This window comes from Nycticebus coucang, chromosome 16, assembly GCF_027406575.1.
Source record: "Nycticebus coucang isolate mNycCou1 chromosome 16, mNycCou1.pri, whole genome shotgun sequence".
Lineage (NCBI taxonomy): Eukaryota > Metazoa > Chordata > Mammalia > Primates > Lorisidae > Nycticebus > Nycticebus coucang.
In genome coordinates, this window is record NC_069795.1 from 31382962 (window position 1) to 31409882 (window position 26921).

Here is a 26921-nt window from a genome sequence, read left to right on the forward strand (position 1 = left end):
CACAGTGCTTCATAACTCATGCATAGCAAGATTTGACAGAATGAAATTTATTCACCCATGTTTAAATAATGCTTGTAAGACTGCTGTGAAGTGCTCCCGATTTTTTCCTCACTTCTGTAAAACATTTTGTAATGACTTTTGCTACATAGCCAATGAGTACCTAATAATTTTCACATAAAATAATATATGAACGATTGATACTATGAACTGCTAACTTATAGAAGAAAAACACAATACTTTCCTCTTTTTCTGGTATGTGTAAGTTAACTACTATTTATATTTGATATTAGTTGACATAAAAGGTTATAAACTACACTATGATGTTCTATTACTTTATGCAATTCTTTTATTTTAAGCTACTCGGAGTCCCAAGTCTTTAGGACAATTTTTAACTGCTGCATATTTATTGTCTGCATGCCTATTTATGCTAAATTTAAGTAGAATGCTTCAAGTTAATGTAAATAGCTGCTTATCCTAAGTGGGGAAGGGAAGGTTGAGCTATGTTCTTTGGCATGAAAACTTAGTGCTTGTGGTCTTATTGTAATATCTCATCCTTCATTTGGCTTTGCAAAATTGAAGTGAGTTTGCATTTGTAAAAACTTAAGTGGTAATTGTTTGTAAACACTGGCAGATAAAATCATTTCCAATCTTTGAGTTAATAATCTTTCTATGTCTCTTTTAAATTTTAGTTTAATTTACTGACAAATATGTTCTTGATGATTGTGTTACATAGATGGCTGAATGAATGAATGAGTTTAGAACTCTGCCTCTTGTACTTTATTCAACTTTGAAGGCTTTATAAATGGTCCAACTAATTTCAAGAACTTTCTTAATATTCTACCTTGACCTTGTTAATACTTGATGTATATTAGTCCAAACTCAATATTTACTCTGCCTCTTTGGTTGAAACATTCATGAACTTTATTGTTACATAGTATGTTCTTACATGGTTTGCCAATACAGTAGATAGAACTTTGGTTTCCCACTCTAACTTTCTGATCTGGCTTTTCTGAGCAGTACCCTTTTATTGAATAGTAATTTAATGTCCGTGATCCTTGCTCCTTCTGAAAAATGGAAAGAATAATACAGGCTTAACAAAGCCTTTGCAAGAATAGGGTGAATTTAAAATTCTATACATGAAAAGTGTTTTATAGGCCAATTTTGGCTAACATATGCCTATTTTCTGAGGCATATTACTTTACATTTTATAATTTTGAAATATGGTTATGGCTCACAATTAATTAAAACATACAGGGATAGTTTTTTTCCCTGCAACAATTATTAAATCAATACTGCATTATATAATTGATGTTGTTTAAAGATTGAGGAATTTGATGTTATAATTTTTAAACCTCATTTTCTTGTATTTGTAAGAATTTCTGTAATGTTAACTTTACATGTCTTTGAATGACATTTAAAATTAAGAAAAGAAAGGGAAAGAATGAGAGAAAACAGAAAAAAGGCAAAGAAACAGCTACTGGTAGACCACATGAACACTCTTTCAGATCTCCTTTCTCAACATCTGTGAACTAGATTTCAGATCCAAAGAGTCACTCATCTATGTGTCAAATAAGAAGGAATAACAATAGTAATCATAACAGTTATTATGATGCATCATAAAATGTAAGGAAAAAATATATATAAGTTATATGTAGCAAAATTGATTATGCATAGTATGTAATAAAATGTAATAAATTGAAAAATTTAGAACATTCTCATGCTTTTTAGAATTCTTGATTACCAAACAATACAAAAACTTTGCAACCTTAATTAGAAGTTACTTTAGAATATTAAGTATCATGGTGTGTAAAAATATAAAGCAGAAGATTGAATGAGAATATTTGTCAGTAGAAAGGAAGGAATGAGGTCCTGAAAAAATCAAGCTGCTTTAGCATTGTCAGTTGCAATGATAAGATAATGACTTTTCAAATGAACAGAAAAAAATCACATTTAAGGCATAGATCTTTATATATGGAAACCTCTGTCAATATGCCATGACTGCTAAATTTATATTTCTCAAATGTCCAGGACATAGACCAATACATTAATAATGTCCAATAAATTTAAAATCTTTACACATATAAATAAGTACATTGATTTAAAAATGTGGTGTACACAGAACATTGAGATGTATCTGTCACATGCAAAGCATTTCAAAAGTTATTTCTATTTTTTATTCTTGTTTGAAATGATTTCTTAAATTCCCATTGGACTAGAACTAAAGAATAGCTTCTTGACACATTGTATTTTATTCTGGGAAAGTCTGTCATTTCATAAATCTATCTCAAATGACTTATGACAATGTTCAGAAATATAAAGAACTACACTTTAAACTTGACAACTACTATTAATTTTGGAAACTGAATGTTGGATGTGTTTTTGTTGGATTACCAGAGAAGATACTGGTAATGAGGAAATTAGCCTCATTTTTTAAATCAAATTCTTATATCAATTTTAATTCAGGAATTATAGGTATTTGAACTGTTGTGTAAGCAGAAAGTACAAGTCACATAAAATAATGAATAAAATACTCTAATCATAGAAAAACTGAATTATTAGTTACATTTGTTTTACAACTTTGAAACTTTTAATGATAACATGTGGGGTATTGTACAAAATAGAGACCACAGAGAAAAGAGAAAAACAATTTTTAATTCCAATATAACTTAGGTGAAATATATAACATGAATATAAAATTTAGAGTAAATTCAGAGTGTAGTTCATGTCTAAATCTTTTAAAAGAAAATTAGAAGTCAGTGCGGATTCCCTGATACTTCAGATTCAGAAAGCAATCACTGTCTTAGCTACTGGATTAAACTTCTTGGTGGTCTGGGTGGACGCCTTATTTAGACATTATTATAAACCATCAAATGGAGAGTTTTGTCCAAATGGAGGACTCTTAGGAGCTGCATTTGAGTTTAAAGAATTTGCAACCTTATACCATTCATAGATGGAATAAACACCTATATACTTTGAGATGCTAGGAAAACTTTATTAAGGATCTCTCAGTGTGGGGAATATTACTGAATGCCGACAGTTACATTTTGCCAAATACTTGTATTTCCTAGATTTTACTTACTCATCTGCAAAGCCACAAACATCTGAAAAAGAACTCTTTAATCCAATCCTCATGTTTGCTGAGTGTCCCAAAATCTAGACAAATGCTGCTTTGATAATTAAAAAATCCACCAGCCCTTCCTGTGGTTTTGACTTTTTACTGTTCCAAAGGCATTTTTTCTATATAAAGCAAAAGAACATCCTAAAGTGTAGTTTACCAGGAACACTGAAATATTCATTTGTTTATTTGGAAAATTCTCCCGATGAGGAAACTGACAGAAGACTTTGGTCTAAATAGGGAAAAATATCTTACTTCCTATAGCATGTGTCTAAGTTTTCTATTGGAAGCCTTTCCCAAGCTTAAAAATAAAAAAGAACATCTATTTTGGAGATGGGCAACACATTTTTTCCTAGCAGCAACTCAAAACATGATGAGTAATTTGGAAAAGAACCGTCAAATCTGCCAGCTGCCTTGCCTGTGAAGCTGCCCCGCTCCATCTTGTATTTTGCGTACCATATGTTAAATGCTGATTGCCTTGGGTATGGAAACTCAGAGCTGAGTATTTCAAGGGAAACTTGTTTAAAATACCAACAGCTAACTGACAATATACAACTTTGTGGAAACGTCTAAGTGTTTTCTAATTTATTAACTCAAAAGTATGTTTCCTTTTGATAGAAGAGTATAATTGCCCACCCAGGAATTTATTGGTGTGAAGAAATATATGTTTTTGGCAAAAGTTCACATTTTAATGTTATTATTTTAAAAAACAGCCACTCTTCTAAACAAAAATGTATAGGGACTTTTTTTTTTTGATGTTTTAACTGCTTAAACACAAAAAATTAAATATATCCTCATTTTAGAAAGTTCTATTTTGTGAGTGGAAGTAGAATTTTGGCATCACGTGCTCTAATACATTATATTTTTGAGGCCACCAAAAAGTCCAAACCGTGTTTGTGATTGAAAACTTGATTGAGGGCAAATTATAAATCAGACTTTACTTAAAGAATAATGAGAAGGGTATTCTCAATACCCTTATTCCCCATCCCACTTTGAAATTTGGAAAATTTAATGTACTATATATCATTTAACATGAGGTTAGAAAAAACACATTTTATCTATTCATCTGAAAACATGTCGGTATAATTTATGAACTTTTTCATGTTGACATGCATATTTTGCAAAACATGTCCTGAGTGTTTCTTGGAAGGAGACCCAGGATTTCAGTTCCTACGCTCTTTTCTCTCTGAACAAGCTGTTGCCCCATGACCCGAGGTGATCAGCTCCCTCCCACCAGCTCTTAATGTTTCTTGCACCTGGCACTAATTAGCTACTTTATGCAGAGTCTCACTTAATTATTATTAAGCATCACGTCTTCCATTGTTTCATATGTTTTGATTAAATAGTAAGTTAAGAAAAGGCATTCTTTTTTATTGAGTACCTTTCAACAAAGTTCCCATAAGGAGAAACATTTATAATATTTCAAGCTAATGCTGACTTTTAAGGTGATAAACAGGTACAGGTTACTTCCCAGGCTGAGCTGGTTTTAGCCTTACCTGCTAGACAATATCTTTCCTTTGACTCAATAGGAGAGGCTGTGTATAATGTTTTCTATCTTGGTATTAAATGGCACTGTAGTGAAATCTGAATCTTAGAAAATATTTTTTCCTCTTGGCTGGGATGTCTTTGCTATATGAACACCTAGGTAGTTTCTTCTTCCAAGTAATTTGCTGGGTTGTATCTTGGTAGTGATAATTCTGTATCTAATATTATGAGGATAGAATAATCCAATTTAATCTGCAGATTTGTATTTTAATTTACTTTATTTCAACATTTTCTTCTGTGTTATCTTTGAGCACTTTTATTTGTTTCATTTCTTCTTTGCTTCAAAGACTCGGTTATCTTTCCTTTGCTTCAATTCTGTATTTATCAAGTTTTCTGGAATAATTTCCAAGGCATTATTTCATGTGTCATCATTTAACATTGTATGATTTCTCAATGCCAATTTACCATCTTTACAGTTTTAAAGTTACAACTATTACTTATTTTTTGTTTCCAAAACACATTTTATTTCTTTAATTTTTTCTGTTTTGTTGATTTCTTTGATAAGTTCTAAATATTTTTTTTTTGTTGTTGTTAGAGACAGAGTTTCACTTTATTGCCCTCGGTAGAGTGCCATGGCGTCACACAGCTCATAGCAACCTCCAACTCCTGGGCTTAGGCAATTCTCCTGCCTCAGCCTCCCGAGTAGCTGGGACTACAGGTGCCCGCCACAACGCCCCGCTATTTTTTTTGTTGCAGTTTGGCTGGGGCAGGGTTTGAACCTGCCACCCTCAGTATATGGGGCCAGCACCCTACTCACTGAGCCACAGGCGCCGCCATCTAATATAAAATTTTTATTTCCACTTATTTTTTAGTCCTTTTCTCCTTTGTGAGTTTGTTTTTTTAAAGAGAGATCCTTTGTATATAATTTTGTTTAGAATATGAACGACTATTTATTTTAAAGCATTGTAGTGTTTTGGGTGTTCTTAGAAAATATAGGTTCTTGGGCGGTGCCTATGGCTCAAAGGAGTAGGGTGCCAGCCCCATATACTGGAGGTGACAAGTTCAAACTTGGCCCCAGCAAAAAATTGCAAAAAAAAAGACAGAAAGGAAAGAAAATATAGGTTTTTGATCTTTCTTTGATTAAACGATTATTTCTTTTTTGTCATGATTCAAATTAGCAATTAGTTGATAAAGAGATTTTGTTTTTCTTTTTTCTTTTTTTTGTTTGCAGTTTTTGGTTGGGGCCAGGTTTGAACCTGCCATCTCCAATATATGGGGCCTGCACCTTACTACTTTGAGCCACAGGCACCACCTAACAAAGAGATTTTATAATTTTGCTTTGCAAAGAATCTTATTTCAGTCCCTATCTGGTTATTCATCTCTACTTCACTGTGATGACTAGAATTGGAAAGGGAGAAGGGAAAGTGAACGATAAGACTTATTCATCCCTCCTGCCAATCCAGCAGGGGAGGGGCGCAGGATGCCAGACCCCCGGAGGTAGTGAAAAGCAGGCGAGCAAGACCCGGGGTACAATGGGGAACCGATGCAGCCTCCCTTGTCCCCAGGCGTGGATCCGGGCATAGAACCGACAAAAAAATGGCAGTTGAGGAGGTAGAGACAAGATGGCTGACTGGAGCCAGCTTTCCACAGAGGCTCCCGTGGAGAAGAAGAGTTAAAAGGACAGAAATTTAGCAAGTAGCCTGGTGGATTAGAGCTGCACTAAGAGAGAAGGTTGAAGAACGCACATCAACCCCACTGAGGTGAGCTGCAACCCCAAGAATACAAACAGAAGGTACAAACAAAAGCCTAAGATGCACCTGGCCCTCAGGAGATTACCAACCTATATACAAGGAAGGCAGGAGGCTGGAACTGATAGCTAACCAAATACAAACCTACAGGAGCAAAGACAGGGCCAGAGGCGCAGGCCCTGGGAACCCAAAACAGCTTATCTTCCACAGGGGAATTTAGCAGGGTCAGAAACAAATTCCTGCAAAGTTGTTCTGTTCTGTTCTGTCAGTAACATCAATCAGGGAGGGGCTGGAACTGAGTGAACACCACCCCAGCCTCCATCAAGCACCCTAGGTCGTCAGGCCTCCCCTCCCCCTGCTGGATAGAGGCAGAGTGCAGTGGCCTGGCTGAGCAGAAATAGATTTCCTTGTGATTCAGGCAGGTGCAAACACCTGGGGTATCTATTCACTAGAGGCAACTGGGTCACAGCCCTGTGGGGCTATCAGTGACTAGGTGTTGGGCTGTGGCTCAAGGAGTAGGGCACCGGTCCCATATGCTGGAGGTGGCGGGTTCAAACCCAGCCCCAGCCAAAAACCACAAAAAAAAAAAAAAAAAAAATCAGTGACTGAGTGTGACAGAGGTGCAAGGTGGGGAAGAAGGCATCAACCTTCCCAGACTAATCTATTTGCTGGGTGGGTCCTTCTGACTCCACACAGCACCAGAGCAAGCCATATCTGAGTTGTCACCAGACTCCTGTGATCCAGTTGCCAGAGGCCTTTTAAACTCTCCCACCTGAGATAGGTGCTGACTGAGACAATTGATTTGGACCTTTTGAACTGAGCCAATCACCTGAGGACTATCCAAGTGGTACCATGGGTGTGTGATTGTAGGAAGGTTTGATTTTTCTTTTCCAATTGTTACCTGTGGAGGGCGGGGTGACTTAATTGCTGGAATTACTCCACAGTTGAGACTTTAACCCAGACTGTTTCACGAGGGTCAGACAGAGGCCAGCTGAAAATAAGACAGAGCCAGTTAACCCCACCACATGAAACAGGTCCCCAGTTTCTCAGCACTGTATGGGTCCTAGACAAAGCTCCAGGGGAAAAGTCAAACGTTGTAAAACAATCATGGGGCAGAATCAGCAGAAAAACTCTAGTAACATGAATAACCAGAATAGACTAACCCCTCCAAGGAAAAATATGTCAGATGTAACTGAAGATCCCATTCATAAACAGCTGGCCGAGATGTCAGAAATCAAACTCAGAATTTGGACTGCAAACAAGATTAATAGAATGGAGGAAAATTTGGAATTAGAAATTCGAGGAGCAATTCAAATGTCAGAATTAGAAATTCAACGAGAAGTTCAAAAGTTGTCTCAAGAATTTAACGAATTTAAAGACAAAACCACCAAAGATTTTGATGCACTGAAGCAAGAATTTGCAGCCCTCAAAGATCTGAAAAATACAGTAGAATCCCTCAGCAACAGAGTGGAGCAAGCAGAAGAAAGGATTTCTGACATTGAAGACAAAGCTTTTGAATGCTCAAAAAATCTCAAAGAGAAAGAGAAATAGTGAGCAAAAACAGATCATTCTCTCAGAGAGCTCTGGGATAATTCACCTCATTAGAATCCCTGAAAGTGATGAAGTGGCCTCTCAGGGCACAAAGGCACTTCTCCATGAAATTATGAAAGAGAATTTTCCAGACATGCCAAGAGAGTCTGAAATTCAGATAGCAGACAGTTTCAGAATCCCAGCACAACTCAATCCAAATAAAACATCTCCAAGGCTTACCATAATTAACTTCACTAGTGTTAATATGAAGGAGAAAATTCTGAAAGCAGCCAGACGTAAGAAATCCATTACCTACAAAGGGACAAATATTAGAATGACTGAAGATCTTTCTTGCTGAAACTTTTCAAGCCAGAAGAGGGTGGTCATCGACTTTTAATCTCCTAAAGCAAAATAACTTTCAACCCCAGATCCTATATCCAGCTAAACTGAGTTTCATTTATGATGGAGAAATTAAATACTTTAATGACATTTGTATGTTGAAGAAATTTGCCATAACCAAACCAGCTCTTCATGATATTCTCAGACCTATTCTCCATAATGACCAGCCCAATCCTCTACCACAAAAGTAAACTCACTCAGAAACTTTTGATCAAACTCCAACTTCCACAGTGGCAAAAGGATTAAAAATGTCCTCTGGACTTTTGAAAAACTCGATACTCAAAATTTTACCAGACTTATCAATATTCTCCATTAATATGAATGGCTTAAACTGTTCTCTCAAGACACACAGGTAAGATGACTGAATATGAAAACTCAGGCCAGATATTTGCTGCATATAACAGTCACATCTTATCTTAAAAGATAAATATAGACTCAGGGTGAAAGGATGGTCATCCATATTTCAGGTAAATGGTAATCAGAAAAAAGCAGGTGTTGCAATTCTATTTGCAGACACAATGGGCTATAACCAGCAAAAGTAAGGAAAAATAAGAACGGTCACTTCATATGTGTAAAGGGTAATACTCAATATGATGAGATTTCAATTATTAATAATTATGCACCCAACCAGAATGCACCTCAATTTATAAGAAAAACTCTAACAGACAGGAGCAACTTGATTTCCTCCAGCTCCATAATAGTTGGAGATGTCAACACTCCTTTGGCAGTGTTAGATAGATCCTCCAAAAATAAGCTGAGCAAAGAAATTTTAGATTTAAACCTAATCATCCAACATTAGGATTTAGCAGTCATCTACAGAACATTTCATCCCAACAAAACTGAATACACATACTTCTCATCAGCCCACGGAACATACTCCAAAATCAATCACATCTTAGGTCACAAGTCTATCCTTAGTAAATTTAAAGGAGCAGAAATTATTCCTTGCATCTTCTCAGACCACCATGGAATAAAAGTTGAACTCAGTAACAACAGGAATCTGCATACTCATACAAAAACATGGAAGTTAAATAACCTTATGCTGAATGATAGCTGGGTCAGAGATGAGATCAAGAACGAAATTGCCAAATTTTTGGAACAAAATTCAAAAATTTTGAACCTCTAAGATACTGCAAAGGCAGTCATAAGAGGGAAATTTATAGCACTTCAAGTCTTCCTCAAGAGAATGGAAAGAGAGGAAGTTAACAAATTAATGGGACATCTCAAGCAACTGGAAAAGGAAGAACACTCCAACCCTAAACCCAGTAGAAGAAAAGAAATAACCAAAATTAGAGCAGGATTAAATGGAATTGAAAACAAAAGAATTATACAACAGATCAATAAATCAAAAACTTGGTTTTTTGAAAAGGTCAATAAAATAGATAAACTTTTGGCTAACCTAACCGAGAAAAAAAGAGTAAAATCTCTAATCTCATCAATCACAAACGACAAAGACGAAATAACAACTGACTCCTCAGAAATCCAAAAAATCCTTAATGAATATTACAAGAAACTTTATTCTCAGAAATATGAAAATCTGAAGGAAATTGACTAATACTTGGAAGCACGTCCCCTTCCAGGACTTAGCCAGAATCAAGTGGAGATGTTGAACAAGCTAATATCAAGTTCTGAAATAGCATCAGCCATATGAAATCACCCTAAAAAGAAAAGCCTGGGACCAGATGGCTTTACATCAGAATTCTACCAAGCCTTTAAAGAGGAACTAGTACCTATATTACTCAACCTGTTCCAAAATGTAGAAAAAGAAGGAAGACTGCCCAACACATTCTATGAAGCAAACATCACCCTGATCCCCAAACCAGGAAAAGACCCAACAAGAAAAGAAAATTATAGACCAGTATCACTAATGAATATAGATGCAAAAATATGCAACAAGATCCTAACAAACAGAATCCAGCAACTCATCAAACAAATTATATATAATGACCAAGTTGGTTTTATCCCAGGGTCTCAAGGCTGGTTCAATATACATAAATCTATAATTCAGCACACAAACAAATTAAAAAACAAAGACTATATGATTCTCTCAATTGATGCAGAAAAAGCTTTTGATAATATCCAGCATCCCTTCATGATCTGAACACTTAAGAAAATTGGTATAGAAGGGACATTTCTTAAACTGATAGAGGCTATCTACAGCAAACCCACAGCCAATATCGTATTGAATGGAGTTAAATTGAAATCATTTCCACTCAGATCAGGAACCAGACAAGGCTCTCCATTGTCTCCACTGCTCTTTAACATTGTAATGGAAATTTTAGCCACCGCAATTAGGGAAGAAAAGGTGATCAAGGGTATCCATATAGGGTAATAAGAGATCAAACTTTAGCTCTTCGCAGATGATATGATTGTATATCTGGAAAACACCAGGGATTCTACTACAAAACTCATACAAGTGATCAAGGAATACAGCAGCGTCTCAGGTTACAAAATCAACAGCCATAAATCGGTAGCCTTTATATGTAGCAACAATAGTCAAGCTGAAAAAACAGTTGAGGACTCTATTCCATTCACAGTTGTGCCAAAGAAGATGAAATACTTGGGAATTTATCTAACAAAGGACGTGAAATATCTCTATAAAGAGAACTATGAAACTCTAAGAGAAGAAATAGCTGAAAATGTTAACAAATGGAAAAACACACCATGCTCATGGCTGGGAAGAATCAACATTGTTAAAATGTCAATACTACCCAAAGCAATATACAATTTTAATGCAATCCCTATTAAAGCTCCACTGTCATACTTTAAAGATCTTGAAAAAATAAGACTTCATTTTATATGGAATCACAAAAAACCTCGAATAGCCAAGACATTACTCAGAAATAAAAACAAAGCAGGAGGAATCACACTACCAGACCTGAGACTGTACTATAAATCCATAGTGATCAAAACAGCATGGTATTGGCACAAAAATAGAAAAGTAGATGTCTGGAACAGCATAGAGAACCAAGAGATAAATCCAGCTACTTACCATTATTTGATCTTTGACAAGCTAATTAAAAATTTAGTGGGGAAAAGATTCCCTATTTAACAAATGGTGCTGGGTGAACTGGTTGGCAACCTGCAGAAGACTGAAACTGGACCCACACCTTTCACCATTAACTAAGATAGACGCTCACTGGATTAAAGATTTAAACTTAAGACACAAAACTATAAAAATACTGCAGGAGAATGCAGGGAAAACCCTTGAAGACATCTGTCTGGGTGAGTATTTTATGAGGAGGACCCCGGGCAATTGAAGCAGCTTCAAAAATACACTACTGGGACCTGATCAAACTAAAAAGCTTCTGCACAGCCAAGAAAACAGTAAGTAAAGCAAGCAAACAGCCCTCAGAATGGGAGAAGATATTTGCAGGTTATGTCTCCGACAAAGGTTTAATAACCAGAATCCACAGAGAACTCAAACGCATTAGCAAGAAAAGAACAAGTGATCCCATCACAGGCTGGGCATTGACTTGAAGAGAAACTTCTCTGAAGAAGACAGGCACACGGCCTACAGACATGAAAAAATGCTTCTCATCTTTAATCATCAGAGAAATGCAAATCAAAACTGCTTTGAGATATCATCTAACTCCAGTGAGATTAGCCTATATCACAAAATCCCAAGACAAGAGATGTTGGCGTGTATGTGGAGAAAAGGGAACACTTCTACACTGCTGGTGGGAATGAAAATTAATACATTCCTTTTGGAAATATGTTTGGAGAACACTTAGAGATCTAAAAATTGACCTGCTATTCAATCCTGTAACTCCTCTACTAGGCATATACCCAGAAGCCCAAAAATCACATCATAAGAAAGGTATTTGTACCAGAATGTTTATTGCAGCCCAATTCATAATTGCTAAGTCATGGGAAAAGCCCAAGTGCCCATTGATGAACGAATGGATTAATAAATTGTGGTATATGTACACCATGGAATATTATGCAGCCTTAAAGAAAGATGGAGACTTTACCTCTTCCATGGTTACATGGATGGAGCTGGAACATATTCTTCTTAGTAAAGTATCTCAAGAATGGAAGAAATGTATCCAATGTACTCAGCCCTACTATGAAACGAATTCATGGCTTTCACATGAAAGCTATAACCCAGTTATAATGTAAGAATGGGGGGAGGGGGAGAGGGAGGGGAGGGTGGTGGGAGGATGGGCAGAGGGAGGGTGATTGATGGGACTACACCTGCAGTGCATCTTACAAGGGTACATGTGAAACTTAGTAAATGCAGAATATAATTGTCTTAACACAATAACTAAGAAAATGCCAGGAAGGCTATGTTAACCAGTGTGATGAAAATGTGTCTAACAGTCTATAAAACCAGTGTATGGTGCCCCATGATCGTATTAGTGTACACAGCTATGATTTAACAATAAAAAAAAAGACTTATTCAGTAGCCCCTACTTAGTATGTTGCCTTTAACATTTTATCAAAAAGTTATTTTCTCATTATGCTACTGGTCCTGGTGATATGCAGCAACACTGTGTTATAAGCTATCTTTATTCCCGTATGAAACTCCCCCTTCATATTCCTTCACTCTTCCTACTTCAAAATGAAGATAGTTTTTAGGTGTTTTAGTTTTCTATGACTATATAAAAATTATCACAAATTGAGCAATTAAAAATAAGAGCCTTTTTTTAGGTCATAATTCAGACAGGTTCACCTGGGTTTTCTGCTTAGGGTTTTACAGGTCCAGTTCAAGATATGGACCAGGCTCTTGGGGACAATCTCCAGAAGAATCTACTTCCAAGTTCTCTGAAGAGTTTGGCGGAATTATGTTCTTGTGGCTATGGGACCGAAGTTCCCATTTCTTGGCTGCTAGCTGTAATGTCTCACATGTTTTAGAGGCTACTCCCCAGACTTCACACATGGCCACCCCAACCTTTAAAGCCAGCCATGATGCCCTTGGGTCATTCACATGTTTTCTTTGGATCTCTCAGAGGTCTCCTTCTGATATAAGGTAGAGAAAATTTCCTCATTTAATGATCTTACGTGATTAAGTCAGGTCCAGCTGATCAATCTCTTTGTCTCAAGTTCAAGTGGATTAGTAATTTCAACTATATCTTCAAAATCTCCTTTATAGTCTAACAAAATCAGCAGAAGTGAAGGTAATGGGAGCCACCTCTGAATTCTGCCAACCAAAGCAGGCTTGTCTTTTTTCCTTTTTTTTAGTGCTACTTCTTTCTCTACTTTCTGAATTTTAACTGGTTTTCTACAAAGTCCTGTCTTGAAATTCCCAAGTGTCAGTTTTGACATAAAAAGATCACAGTATGGGCTCTCACCATGCTGATGGGTAACTTTCATGAAACCGGTATTGATGGAAGATTAAGACTATATGTGGAAGGGCTACTTCATAATTGGTGGTTCATAGTTTGATAGTTTTTCTTCTATATAATTCATTTTTGTTGTTGTTGTCAATGGAGGAAAATGAAACAATAAGCCATTACTTCATTTTCTTGACTACATTTCAAAAACTTTGAATATCATTAATTTTAGAGTCAATTTAAATATGAATAAAATATATATGAAGTATTTTAACTTAATACTTAGAGAATTAAAGTGCTGTGAGTATTAAGTATCAGAATGAGGTAAATATTTCTGTCCTGTGTAGGTCCCAAACAGTGTGAGATTAATATTAAGATATTTTGCTGACAGGGCGGTGCCTGTGGTTCAGTGGGTATGGCGCCAGCCTCATATACGGAGAGTGGGGGGTTTGAACCTGGCCCAGCCAAACTGCAACAACAAGAAAATAGCTGGGTGTTTTGGCAGGTACATGTTGTCCCAGCTACTCGGGAGGCTTAGGCAAGAGAATCGCCTAAGACCAGGAGTTGGAAGTTGCTGTGAGCTGTGATGCCACAGCACTCTACCGAGGGCAATAGGGTGAGACTGTCTCTTCAAAAAAAAAAAAAAAAAAAGATATTTTGCTGACAATGATCAGGATAAACCACTTAACATTTGAGCCACTCCTTCTAAGAAAGTGAAAATTCTCATTATAGCAATTGTAGACAGAAATGTCATGATATGACTGCTATGAATTATATACGATATGCATTGTATCTCAATATAAACATGATATTTGAATTACTACACTACTTACTTAAACATATTCAATGTCACAGATATAGCATATAATTTGATTCATTAAAATGTATAAATTAAAAAATTAAATTAAATCTTGAGTTAAAATATATCTGAATGTGTTTTAAGATCTCCCTTATAGCACTATTACTTTCCATATTTATTGTGGATATTATTTTCACCTGCCCTAGAAAGCTATTAGCTCTTTGTTAGTAAATACATTGTTATATTTATTTTTTTCCTGCCTCTTCTTCTAGCATAACACTTACATGTGCTATGGGCACACAAATGTTGGTGCTATTTATTGATACACACATATGCATACATAGGTAACACTTTGCCTAGAAAATGTTTATGCAAGCAGCTTTAAACAGTGCTATCAAAGATTGTGCAACATGAACGGTAACAGGCCAATCACATATTCCTCATTCTGTGAGTAGGAGATAAAATACAACAAAAAGAAGGCACTAATGAGTTAGGACAGCAACTTACTAAGCGTGTAATTAATGTTATCAAGAAATTTTGCAGTTGCATATTAAATTCCGTTAACTAAGCAACCCTTCAGCACCAGTACATTTGTTCCTGGGTTGCAAGTTTCTCCCTCTTTTTCTTTTCTGAGTGGCATCTTCATGCAATCTTTCTCTAAAAAAATGAGATAATGGGATGTGATCAGCCTTTGTGGTTTAGCTGGAGTGCTGACGTGACAGTTCTGGCAAGTTGACAGGTTAAGTGAGTGAAAATGGATGTCTCATCTCACCATTCACTTGAGGAGCCATTTTTAAGCTCTCGTTTTCCTCTCCTCACTCCCACACTTACAAGCACTTCTCCCCCAGATGTGAAAAGTATAGTTCTCCCAATTTAGGGATTTAGGACCTTGAAAGGAGACTTTCGCCACTCTTTAAACTATTCTCCCTTTGCTGGTCAAAAATGAGATCATTTCTTTAGGAATATGTAACTATTTCCTTATTTAATAATATGTAATTGACTTATTTTTAAGTAAAGAGTGTCTCCTTTCCAAATTCGCCATCTCCTAAAGGAAACAAAATCTTAATATTTTATTCCCAATAATTTAGTGTCTTGACTAAAGTAAAAAAGTACTGGTAAGAGACAGAATAATAAGGGAAATGAGATTTAGAATTTCAGAATTTATTTGAAATTCTGAAAGATTTTTCTACGGAGCTCTCATTTTACAACTTTTTGCCTAATTCAAGAGTTCTAGGAAAATTGCACATGGAATCTCAGAATAATTTGTTCTAGCTACATAATTTCTTGTACTTACTTATAATTGAAAGAAAATCTATTTTAGTGATCTGAAATGTTAATAAAGTTTAAAATTGTAAACATGCCCGACTTGGTTGCATTATAAAAGAAGTCTTATATTTATCGCAATGCAGGCATATTTAATACCCTTACAGAATTACAGTGGACCTGATAAAACCAAGAAATCCATTTGCATGACAAAGGACATGGTTCTACCCACATAATCCCTCAGTTTAACAAACCCACTGGAGGAGCGGACCCACCTAGATTGCCAAAAGCAACAAAGAAGCCCAGTGTGGGTAATGGTGCCTTGAATCAGGCTGAGAAACCCCTGTCTCTGATGTGCCTGAGTGTTTTTCCCTCTGTGAGGATCAACCTCCCACCCTTCCTTCCTTACCAATTTAATCTCAAGGAACAAATCAAACTTATTCCCTGCCTCCCGCTCCCAGCCCTCTCTCCCCCTTCCTTTCTTTCTCTTTTCTCTTCCACTCCTCTCCCTCTCCGTTCCCTGACTTTTCTCCTCTCTCCCTCTCTCCACCTCTTCCTTTTCTTTCTTCTTCATCTCCTCCTCTTCTCCTTTCTTCTCTCTTTGGTTTCTATCAGTGTCATTGGCTGAATAAGTCGCTCTTGGTTGGCCCCCCTCCTATTACGATGACACTCGTTGTGTTCCTCCTGCTGCCACATGCTCATATCCACGTGGGTCTCCTCTGTGAGGAGGTGAGTCCAGAGGAAAGAGATCTCAGTAACCTCATACCCTGAAGGAAACCAAAATGACTATTGTTTTAATTGAATTGTGTTATTAATTAAAAACTTAAGCAATATCTGAATTCACTTCAAGCGCAGATTCAATATTATGGTATTTTCCAGTCATGTGTTGCCTTTGAAAAAAAAAACACAAAAAATGTTAAGGCACTGACCCAGGTATAAAATGGCTATGTGCTTATACTTGTTTATTATTATACTGTTTTTATGCGCTTGCTTATGAGATTTCTGCAAGATATCTTGAACCAAATAAATTCATTTTCTTTCAAAGGAATTCTTTCCACTATATTATCATAGAATTGTTCATCTTGATATTTACATTGTTCCATTTCAGGGAGGAGCATATTATGTGTGACTATACATGAATGAAAATGGTTTAAACCACTATCACAAAAATTATGCATACTTTTTTGGATGTGTGTCAACTTGAACACAATAAACTATGCCTATGACACCCCTTTGAATTGCTTTCCCAGTTGCTCTGCATGGCAATTTAGAAGCATACTTCTATTATTTTATAGTCTCATTATGTAAAAATTGGCCAACTTCTTTGCTTATTTGAGTCATAAAATTTTGAGTATATTTTTGGCTTTTATTTATTTATTTATTTATTTATTTATTTTTATTGCTTTCAGGTTAATTGGAGGTACAAAGAATTAGGTTACGGTGTCTGCATTTGTTAGGCAAGGTCCTTATAACTGTGTCCTGAAATTGTGAATAATTGATAGCTATTTTGGAAATTTCAGATATTATATGAACCCTCTAAAATTAGTCTTCCTACAATGAACAGATTCCATTAGTGTTTTAAAAATATAGAGAGTAGGGCAGCACCTGTGGCTCAAAGGGTTAGGGCAATGGCCCCATATGCAGGAGGTGGCAGGTTCAAAACCAGCCCTGGCCAAAAACTGTGGGGAGGGAAAAAAAAAAAAAAAGTAGAGAGTAACAGCTACATAAACACAACATGTCTTTATCTTTACTCATAAGGAATGAATGCAGTTTGTATGTTATGTGAGACCTCTTGTGGATAGAATGTGAAGTCTAAATAGATGACGAATCTAAGGGTTGATTCATTGTAGCCATTTACTTTTTCATATTTATGAAAGCAGTAAACCATTTAGTACTTTTTCTTTTTTACTTGAAAATATATTTTACTATGGAATAAGTATTTTTAATACTATATTAGCTACAAGTAAGTTGCTGTCTGGGAAAGAAAACATTCATCTACAAAATATATTGCCATAGCCTCAGTAAGAAAAACAGTTAATTGGAAAGGTAGGTAATTTAGCAGTTTTATAATTTACATTCTTTGAAAATAGTGAGAAATGAGTAAAATGTGATTAAATGGTCTTTATAATAGTGATTATTTTAAATTCTATACCCCCAATTTATATTTCCCATTATAAATACACTGCTTCCTCTGAGATGAATTATGTGTTAATGAGTTTCAAATCAATTATTTTAGGATATTACACATGCATTTCCAATATTATTAGCAGAAATCCTTTTGAATTCAAGTGAAATGTTAAATAGGAAAAATTAAATAAGTTGAGGAAACAAGCATTTATCAATTAGAAGCCAACCTAATCTGATTATAAACTGAGTAAACATTCAGTTCCTCCTCCTGGTCTATATTTCATTATAATGAAATGACTTCTCATTCTCTGTTTTATGTTACTGGAGGTAAACTCATTAACTATTTTTTTGCAGAAACCTCTAGGACTGAGTTTTATACAATGTCCATATTTGTCTATAATAATTTTGTTACTTTGGGATGGTGACTACTTATAGTCTTCGGTTCATAAATGTTTGACATGATGTAAGAGCACAATCTTCAGAGGGCATACTAGAATTGGTTGTTTTTTTTTTTTCAAATATAGTATTTTCTTTGACTTTCCTTTATTCAAATTACTGCGGGTAGAATGTGAAGTCTGTCACTGTCAGTGGTGGGAACATATAACATACAATGAGATAAAAATTGATTATTTGCTTTCAATTAAGAATTTTTTTTAATTTACTAATATTCCAGGGTGTTCGTTCAATATTCACCTTTGGGGGTTTTCTAGGCCAAATAAAGATGCCATGTTAATACTGAATGAGACAGAACCTAATACCAGTCGAAGCTTACGACTAAGCTGCAGAAGCAAGACACAGAGGAAGGGGGGGTGACAATGGAGAGTCAAGGCAATGTAAGGGAGAGCAAGAGCCTTAAATGAGAAAGAACGCAAGACAATACAAGGTCAGAGAGGGTTCAGGTTAATGGCTGCAGACAAGAGGGATCAAAGAGTAATAGATATCAGGATGGGTTAACCACAAGAACAAGCAAATACATACGCCAGTGATTGAAAGTAGACTGGTCTACTGAAATGCTGGAGCTAGTTTGCAGACAAACAAATGTCATAATGGGAAAATCATGGGCCAGTTAATGGAAACCAAAACATTACCAAGAGAATAATTCTCAAGCATTAAAATGGCAAGCAAACCTTGTAAGTTTCATTGCCGGGTGATGAGAAGCATTGTAGATTTCTAAATAAAGAGTGACTTGAACAAAGTGTACTTGCTGCAGAAAAAGCAAGACTATAGGTTTGATGCTACTTTAATAACAACAGTAATTATTCATGGAAATCATCATGTTATCTTTTTAAATCTTACCGATATTAGAAATCATAAAAAATATTATGGCACAAACTTATCATTGGTATTAGAAAGGAAAAATTTTCGGTTAATCAGGTAATGCTTTGAAGGAAACTAAACCAATTTAGCAACTCGGTATTTAATAAGTACAACTATGGCATTGGAATAAACCTGCCCCCCAGTCTAACACTCTAAGTTTAAGAAACCTGCGAGCCCTTAATGAGATTATGTTTGCTGGTCTTTACATCATAATGATAGTTGTTAAAACACAAGACTTGTTAAATATTAAATGTGATAATGCCTGTGACTGGTTTAACAAAATCCCTGACACTTAATAAACCATTGATTAATGTTAATTATTGTTGAATTAAACAGTTTGTGAGTTAAAGTAAATCTTAAACTCAACCAAATGATGGAAGGGAAATATGCTTATGGAATCTGCAGGGTGTCCATAAGGTTTGTATGCAATTTACTACGCTCAGCTATTTTAAATGGCACACAAACTTTATGTACACCTTGTCTTAGTCTTTAACAAATATGTTTTAAATAGAAAAAAATATTTTTGACTTGTCACAAAGTTCAAAATATTTATTATGACAGAATAAAAAATTCATTCATTCCAGCATAAATTTATACTCAAAGAGAGAGCAGCTGAGTGTGCTTGTAACCATGCTGCATCACATACTCATGTCCCTAACTGTTGCATGACTATCTCCATGTTAATGCCTGCCATAGAAAGTCATATTTTTCTGTTGCAACAACTCTGAACATGATGTGATTAACCTTTCGGGCCCCCCAGCCCCTCATCTCAACGCCTTCCCCGTGCATGGCCTGTGGTTCCGGCTCCTGTTCAGTCATCTGATTTCCATATCATCCACTCGCTCTTGCCAGAGAGCATTAGCATAACAGAGCGGTGCGTGACTTTGATTGAAGCCAGCTTGGGCTGAATGCAGTATCAAAGCATAATTTAGCAGAAATCAAATCTAATTTATGGTGCATTGTATTTAAATTCTCAAAACACAGTTTCAAGTGAACTGTCCCGGACCTCTAATCTTAATTGACCTTCTTATAGTTGGGCCTACTTCTCTGGAAATCACACAACAGACTTTTCTCATAGAACTATTGTTTTTTTTTTAACTTGTAAGTGTTGATTAAACCCTGGATCATGCCACTCTGTTTGCTTCACCTCATCTCTTATTATGGCTGAGGCAATGCAGTGTAATCACTTGACTGATTAAGCAAGTAAGTAGTTGCATCATAGTTACAAAAGATTTGTCTGATGTTTTCAGCTTTTAGAGAGAAAATAAATCTGTGTTTTATAGTCTTCTTCTTAGAAACATAAAGGAGAATTGCCATTTCTATAACTAATATGTTCTTCTGGAGTTTATAACTCAATCTCTTTAATTCACATCAGGGTTAAATGTGTGTTTTGAATGGTCATCTGAGGACCTAATTGTGTTTTTTTATGTTTAATTAGAGCCTTATAGAAAATACATTTTATGTATAGCATAACTTGTATTATTTTGCAGTGTTGATAAAACACCACCTCTGTCTGCTCCCTCCCATTGGTGCCATCAGCCACATGTAGTATTGTGAAACCATTTTCACTGTCATAGGGTAGAAATATTGGAACTATGGAGTGTTAGAAGAATTATCCATGCAAGTTTTCATTTAAAAATCACAAAAATAAATTCCTTCATTTGGTATCTTTTCACAGAAAATTGCGAAATAGATCTTGGGCAGAGTAAGAGAGTCTACAGAAATAAGAGTGATAGATGGAACTCATTTTGTTGGCCCAATTTCAGGTGATAATAGGAAATGATTTATTCAGAAACTCAAATATGCCTTACATTTTTTGCTTTGTTAAACATTTCAACATTTTTAGTTTCTGTTTATTTAATTTAAAAATGAGAAGATTCCTACGGAGGCTCAGATAGTCCATATGATCTGACTACAGTCACACAGTGAAGGAGCAGAAAGGTAACTAAAACCGAGATCTGTCTGACTCTACAGACTTTCTGCTACATGGCAATTCCTTTTGTTGTTTTATTTTACTTTTGTAATATTACAACTGAATTGAGTTGAAAGGTATACAGTATGAAGATGGATACTTGGAAAAAGCATATCCAATAAAATTATATATGGAGGAGATGGGAAAAAATGAGAAGATTCCAGTTCTAGCAGATCAATGTGGCTTAACTTCTTGTGACAATAAGCTATTGCATACATTAGAAATGCAGCATATTTATGTTAGAATGAAAGTGCAATGTAAATAAACATCATAAGAAAAATATTTCAGAGGATGAGTAATGCAGATGCTATTAGCTTTTTGTTAGTGGTCCTTAAAGAAAGGCAGTATTGAGTAAAAGTCCAAGAAATATTATTTCCTGGACTTTTTAGATTATAGCATCAGTGGTAAACTTTATGTTGTGATTTTGCAGGATTTCTTTGCCCTTCAAGAGTTCTGATGAAATGTTCTCTTTCGGTGCTACTATGCACAGCAATTCTCACTGTATTTTCTCTCCCAGCTTGCCAAGGCTTTCCAGCCCTTTGTTACAGTCATCATCTCCAGGGCTTCCAGAGCATTCTTTCCAAAATACAAATCTGGTTATGTCTTTCTTGAAAAACATTTTTGAACAGGTCTTCATGCTTTCAGAACAAAATTATATACACTTTTACATTGGTCCTACCAGTATCACCGCTGTATCCTAGATTTATTTTATTCTCAAAATATTTTATACTCTTCTAAAAATCCAGGGACTCCTGAATTTTGTGCTGCTTGTCTCTGTCCCAAGTGCCTTACTTACTCTTGTTGTTTTGTCAAGTCTCACTTGTCCTTCAAGGCTCAGATCAAGTGTAGCCTTCTCTTGACATATCTTCTTTCTTTTACTCAGGACCTGGGCTAATCTGATTCTGTTCCACTCTTTTTCTTCCAATGCCCTCTGCAGTTTTCTTTTATTACTCAAAAAATTTTATTTGGCTGTATTTATTTATATACTTATTTATTTATTAATTTCTTTGGAAGTCTTTGCCATGAAGCAACAACAATTATTTTTTTAATTGGTTTTCCCATCCCCTGTACCAAGCAGAATGTCTCGTTGTTTGCAGTCGACATATTTTGAATGAATAAATGAATAAGTCATATCTTTTCAGAAAAGTAGATGCATAGATGTGATCATTTGCCAGTCCTTATTTGGGGAACTGTATTTTAGCAGCTGTCTTGAAATTGTACAATCTGGATGCCAAAAGCATCTTGCAAAATTACTCATCTACAAATAAACAGTTTTCAAATGTTTGAAAATCAAATTCATGGAAGTCTGTAGTTATATCTAAAGTGCAGATGGCAATTTAACCTAAATTTATAGAAGATAAGTCTATAAGATAATGTGACTCAAACTATACGATATGTTTCTATTTTATTGGTTTCATTTGCTATTCCATTTGATGATTTCAAGTGATTTTAATCATATGTTTTCTTGGCTATTATATTTTTAAAATTATATTAAAGAAAGATTGCATATACAGGAGTTGAAGGTTTTACTAACTAGTTAGGTTAGTTAATTTAAATTCTTTCTCACCCAAAGCAATACAAATTAATAAGTTGAATATGTGAATGTCTTAAAGACTGGTAAATAACCAATTTTGGCTGAATCAGATTTTAAAGTTTTGGTAATAAGAAACATGATGAATTACTCCACATTTCTCCTTAGAAAGTGTCCATGTTGGCACTGTTTCTTTTGTATATAGAATTACAAAGAGGTAAAGAACTAGACACTTATTATTCCTAACTTCTTCATAGCATATATAAATTTGGTTATACATCTCTACTAAAAAGTGGGCATAGCACTGTGGTGTTTTAGGAATTTTTCCTAAAGTGACATTGATTTAAACTATTATTCCTACTGGAAAACATGGAACAAAACCAATGTATCTGCTGATTCAGTAGAAATAACAAGAAGATTGAAAGAAGCAAGTAATTTCCTGAAAATGCAGGGCAATATAAACCACAGGATATTTAAATAGATTAATAAATCTGGGCTCTCTATTCTGTTCCAATGAATCTTCTGTTATCTATAATTATAGATAATATTTCACTTAGTGGATTTATCCTTTCTCTTTCTGGGGTATGTGTTGAATCTGTTGAATTAGGAGGCTATATATTAGAATACCAAAAAATAAGTCCAGGGTGGCACCTGTGGCTCAAAGGAGTAGGGTGCTGGCCTCATATACCAGAGGTGGTGGGTTCAAACACGGCCCCGGTCTTAAACTGCAAAAAAAAAAAAAAAAAAAAAAAGAAAAGAAAAATGTCCAGATAAATCCTGGTAATTTTTTTTTTCTTTTTTAAATAATGCTTCTGCTTTTTCTGTGCTGGCATTCTTAGGATGAGTAATTGGGTGTATGTTTGAGGTTTCCCTACATTTATTCCATTCTTTTTCCTGCACTTATTTCTCATGAAGAACTAAGGAATTCCTGACAGCCTTTACCAGGTAACTCTCATCATAGCATCCTTTCAGGTTCCACCTTGTACTAAATATTAGAGTTGATTTTAAAATGCTTTATCGGTATAAGCTTTTTAGCATTTGCAACAAGTTAATGTGGAAATAGAGGATTAGAACATTCATGGAATAAATATGGTATTTTCTCTTCAACAACACTTAGTTGTGGTATAAGGAAGATGCCCTTGTGACAGCTTTTGTCATTGCATTCTCTGTCCTTATCAGTAGCCCTCAATTTAACTTGGACCTTTCTTAGGATTTTTACCCCCCATCTCTTTCTTATCTTTTGGAGTTACTGGTGTTTTGGTCTTAATAGACTCACCTATTTACCATTTTACTATTCTCCCAAGCAGACTCTACTCTATTGACTAAACATCCTGCTACATACACATACAGTCTGTACAATATTCATGAGAGGGTTAGAGCTTCCAAAAGTTCTATTTTGTACCTGTCACTTCCTAGTTAGAAAACAGTCAAAATAAAATCCTTAGTTTGGCTTCTTAAGTCTTCTTAGGTAGTCAATGATGTTTCTCTAACCTGGACTCTCCATCCCTACCAGATTATTCAGTGGATGATAGATGTAGTTTTGCTTCTTGTAATTTTCCCAGTAACCTCCTGCCTGGAATGTGCTCATTTTTCCACTGTACCTGCTATTCTTTACCCAAAGATCCCACAAAGTCCATTTCAAAAACTTTAATAACTATAACAGTACAAGGGGCTTCTGCTCTCCTGAAATACTATCACATTTAGTATATAGTAACTTCTCCCCTACTATGCTCTAAAATTACCTCCATTCTTGCTCTTACCACAGTCTTTGGTAGTGTTGATTTGATTTGATTTTGTTTTCATTATTGTCTTCGTTGTGGTGATCTTAATTTAGTTAGACTATGAGCTCCTTGGTGGCTACAGGATAGAAGTTTTCATCTCCTTATCTTTGATAACCAGTAGGGGAACATCATAATTGCCTGACTAATGTTTATCTATCTAAATGAAATAAATTAAATAGAATCTATTTTTTAACATACTTATTTATATTGTTTATTACCTTTGTAATTTCCTTCTCTTCAATTCTTGAGTGTTTTTAATGCTTCTGCTCTTGAATTCTAGAATATAAATTCTTTAAGAACAGGAATAATATTTTATGTCTTCTAGTATCCCTGTGCCTTATACAACATCTCAAAATTAGTATATGAACAATGAATTCTTGCCAATAGATTGATTTGGGGGAAGGAAATGCTTGAGTAAGAGAGTGATTCTTTTCTACTTTTATTTAAAAACTAGAACCAAGTTTGGAAACCATATTTTTCTTTAAAAGTGTTAAGATTATAAAAAAAAATTTTTTTTGGCAAAATTATAATGTACAATACTTAAAATATGTCAAATAATTTTGCTTTTTTCTTACATTTGACAGGATAGAATGTCTTTCTCTTTTTGTTTTGATAAATGTGTAAAAATAATTTAAAAACTGTAGCCTTTCTCAGGCATAGGGTACCACATTTTCTCCTCGATATCTTATTTTTTCCTTAAATCAATGCTTGATATTTATACACTTTCTTTCCTTTTTATTTATAGCTCCTCCACAGTTTGTGGTTAGGCCAAGAGATCAGATTGTTGCTCAAGGTCGAACAGTGACATTCCCCTGTGAAACTAAAGGAAATCCACAGCCAGCTGTTTTTTGGCAGAAGGAAGGCAGCCAGGTGAGTAGGAACCTTGACTGCTTTTCTGAAATTTCTGAACTTCCCCTATCTCTGGTGCTCCTCAAAGTGTACTTTGCCTTTTTCAACATCAGTGTTGAATTTAATTTATTTCTTAAAGAAACACAATTAATTCTAAAATGGGAATCAGATACTCTAGTATGACATCTATTTGCTAATGTTGATTTTAAAAATTCTGTATCTTATGTAGAATGGATATAAAACAGTGTAATAAGATTATCTTAAGAATTTCAACCAAACCTTCTATAGTTAATTAAAATCTCTGGTGGTTTGTTTTCTTGTATTGAGTTACATAGTATGATGAAATGAGTTAGTACATAGAAGGCGTTTAAAATAGTCCCTGTCACATGGAAATCATGCAAAAAATATTTCTCGTGTTAATTGACCTAGAATCTAAATGTTGGCTCCTTCCTTTAGAGAGAGAGCATGAATGACTTTTCTTATCAGTAATTAAAATATGTTTACATTTAAGAGCAGCAGAATGAATATTTTCCCCCACTGTTCCTCTGAATTCATATATTGTGGAGTTAGATAGGAAACAACACATGATATACTAGATGATAATACAAGAAGGAAAACTGCCTTGTCTTTACTGGCCTTTGTTTGGCCTTTCCAGGGCCCTCTCTGGGTAGAATGATCATTCAGAGCCTCTGCAAAAAGTCTGCTGAATATATTACTATTTGTTTAGAACGTGATCTAAACTTTGATGACAGCTTATCTTCTAGATTCAGAGACCATGGGTGATATTTCCGGCTTAAACCAGATCAAAAATTGTGTTTGTTGCCTAGGAATTTATCCATGTCTAAGAGACTCGGAGATATTTTTGTTCAAAATTTGGCTAGAACTACCCACAACAAGGTGTACAATTCTCAGGAAGAGACCCAGTAGCTGCCTTCCTCATCACCTACTGTTATTTTTCAAAGTTCCAGAAGAAATTCCTTTAAAGTAAATAAAGAAATCTTTATTGGGGCGGCACCTGTGGCTCAGTCGGTAAGGCACGGGCCCCATATACCGAGGGTGGCGGGTTCAAACCCGCCCCGACCGAACTGCAACAAAAAAATAGCCGGGTGCTGTGGCAGGTGCCTGTAGTCCCAGCTACTCGGGAGGCTGAGGCAAGAGAATCACTTAAGCCCAGGAGTTGGAGGTTGCTGTGAGCTGTGTGAGGCCACAGCACTCTACCGAGGGCCATAAAGTGAAACTCTGTCTCTACAAAAAAAAAGAAAAAGTAAATAAAGAAATCTTTATTAAAAAAATTCAGGAAATCTAAAAGCTTTACCTGAGATCAGAAATATTCTAAGCTACATTAAGAGAATAACTCAAATGTGTCTTTCTGGCTAGAAAGGCATTAGAAGTTCTGTTGAGCCGTTAACTCTAGTTGTTGTGGGTGGGTTCTTATGCATTCCTGTCCCAGCCCCAAACTAGCAATTTTAACAACTCACTGTGAACAATGGTCTCTCTTCATTTCTTCAACCCTCCTTATTGGAGACATTTTCCTTGTGACATGTGGTATGTGAAGGGAGTAATGGGAACATAAGGGGTGGTCACATCAGAATTGGTCCAGGCCATCATTCCCAAATCTTGTTTGTCATTCAGTAACTGTACTTACTGAGTTCCTCAACTCTTCATTTAAAAATTGCTGTCCTGTGAAATTATACCAAACTCTAAAGTGACATGAACACACCCATATGTG

General features: G+C 35.5%; 1 protein-coding gene across 12 annotated transcripts in view; it reads left to right on the forward strand.

Moving 5' to 3' along the window:
• The window catches only part of ROBO2 (roundabout guidance receptor 2), a 630786-nt gene that overhangs the window by 487460 nt on the left and 116405 nt on the right, over positions 1 to 26921 (forward strand). For all 12 annotated transcript variants that reach the window (XM_053565141.1, XM_053565146.1, XM_053565142.1 and 9 more), the window contains one exon: positions 25089 to 25213. In XM_053565141.1, coding sequence (XP_053421116.1) covers positions 25089 to 25213 — 125 coding nt within the window. The remainder of the gene's footprint in view (positions 1 to 25088; positions 25214 to 26921) is intronic.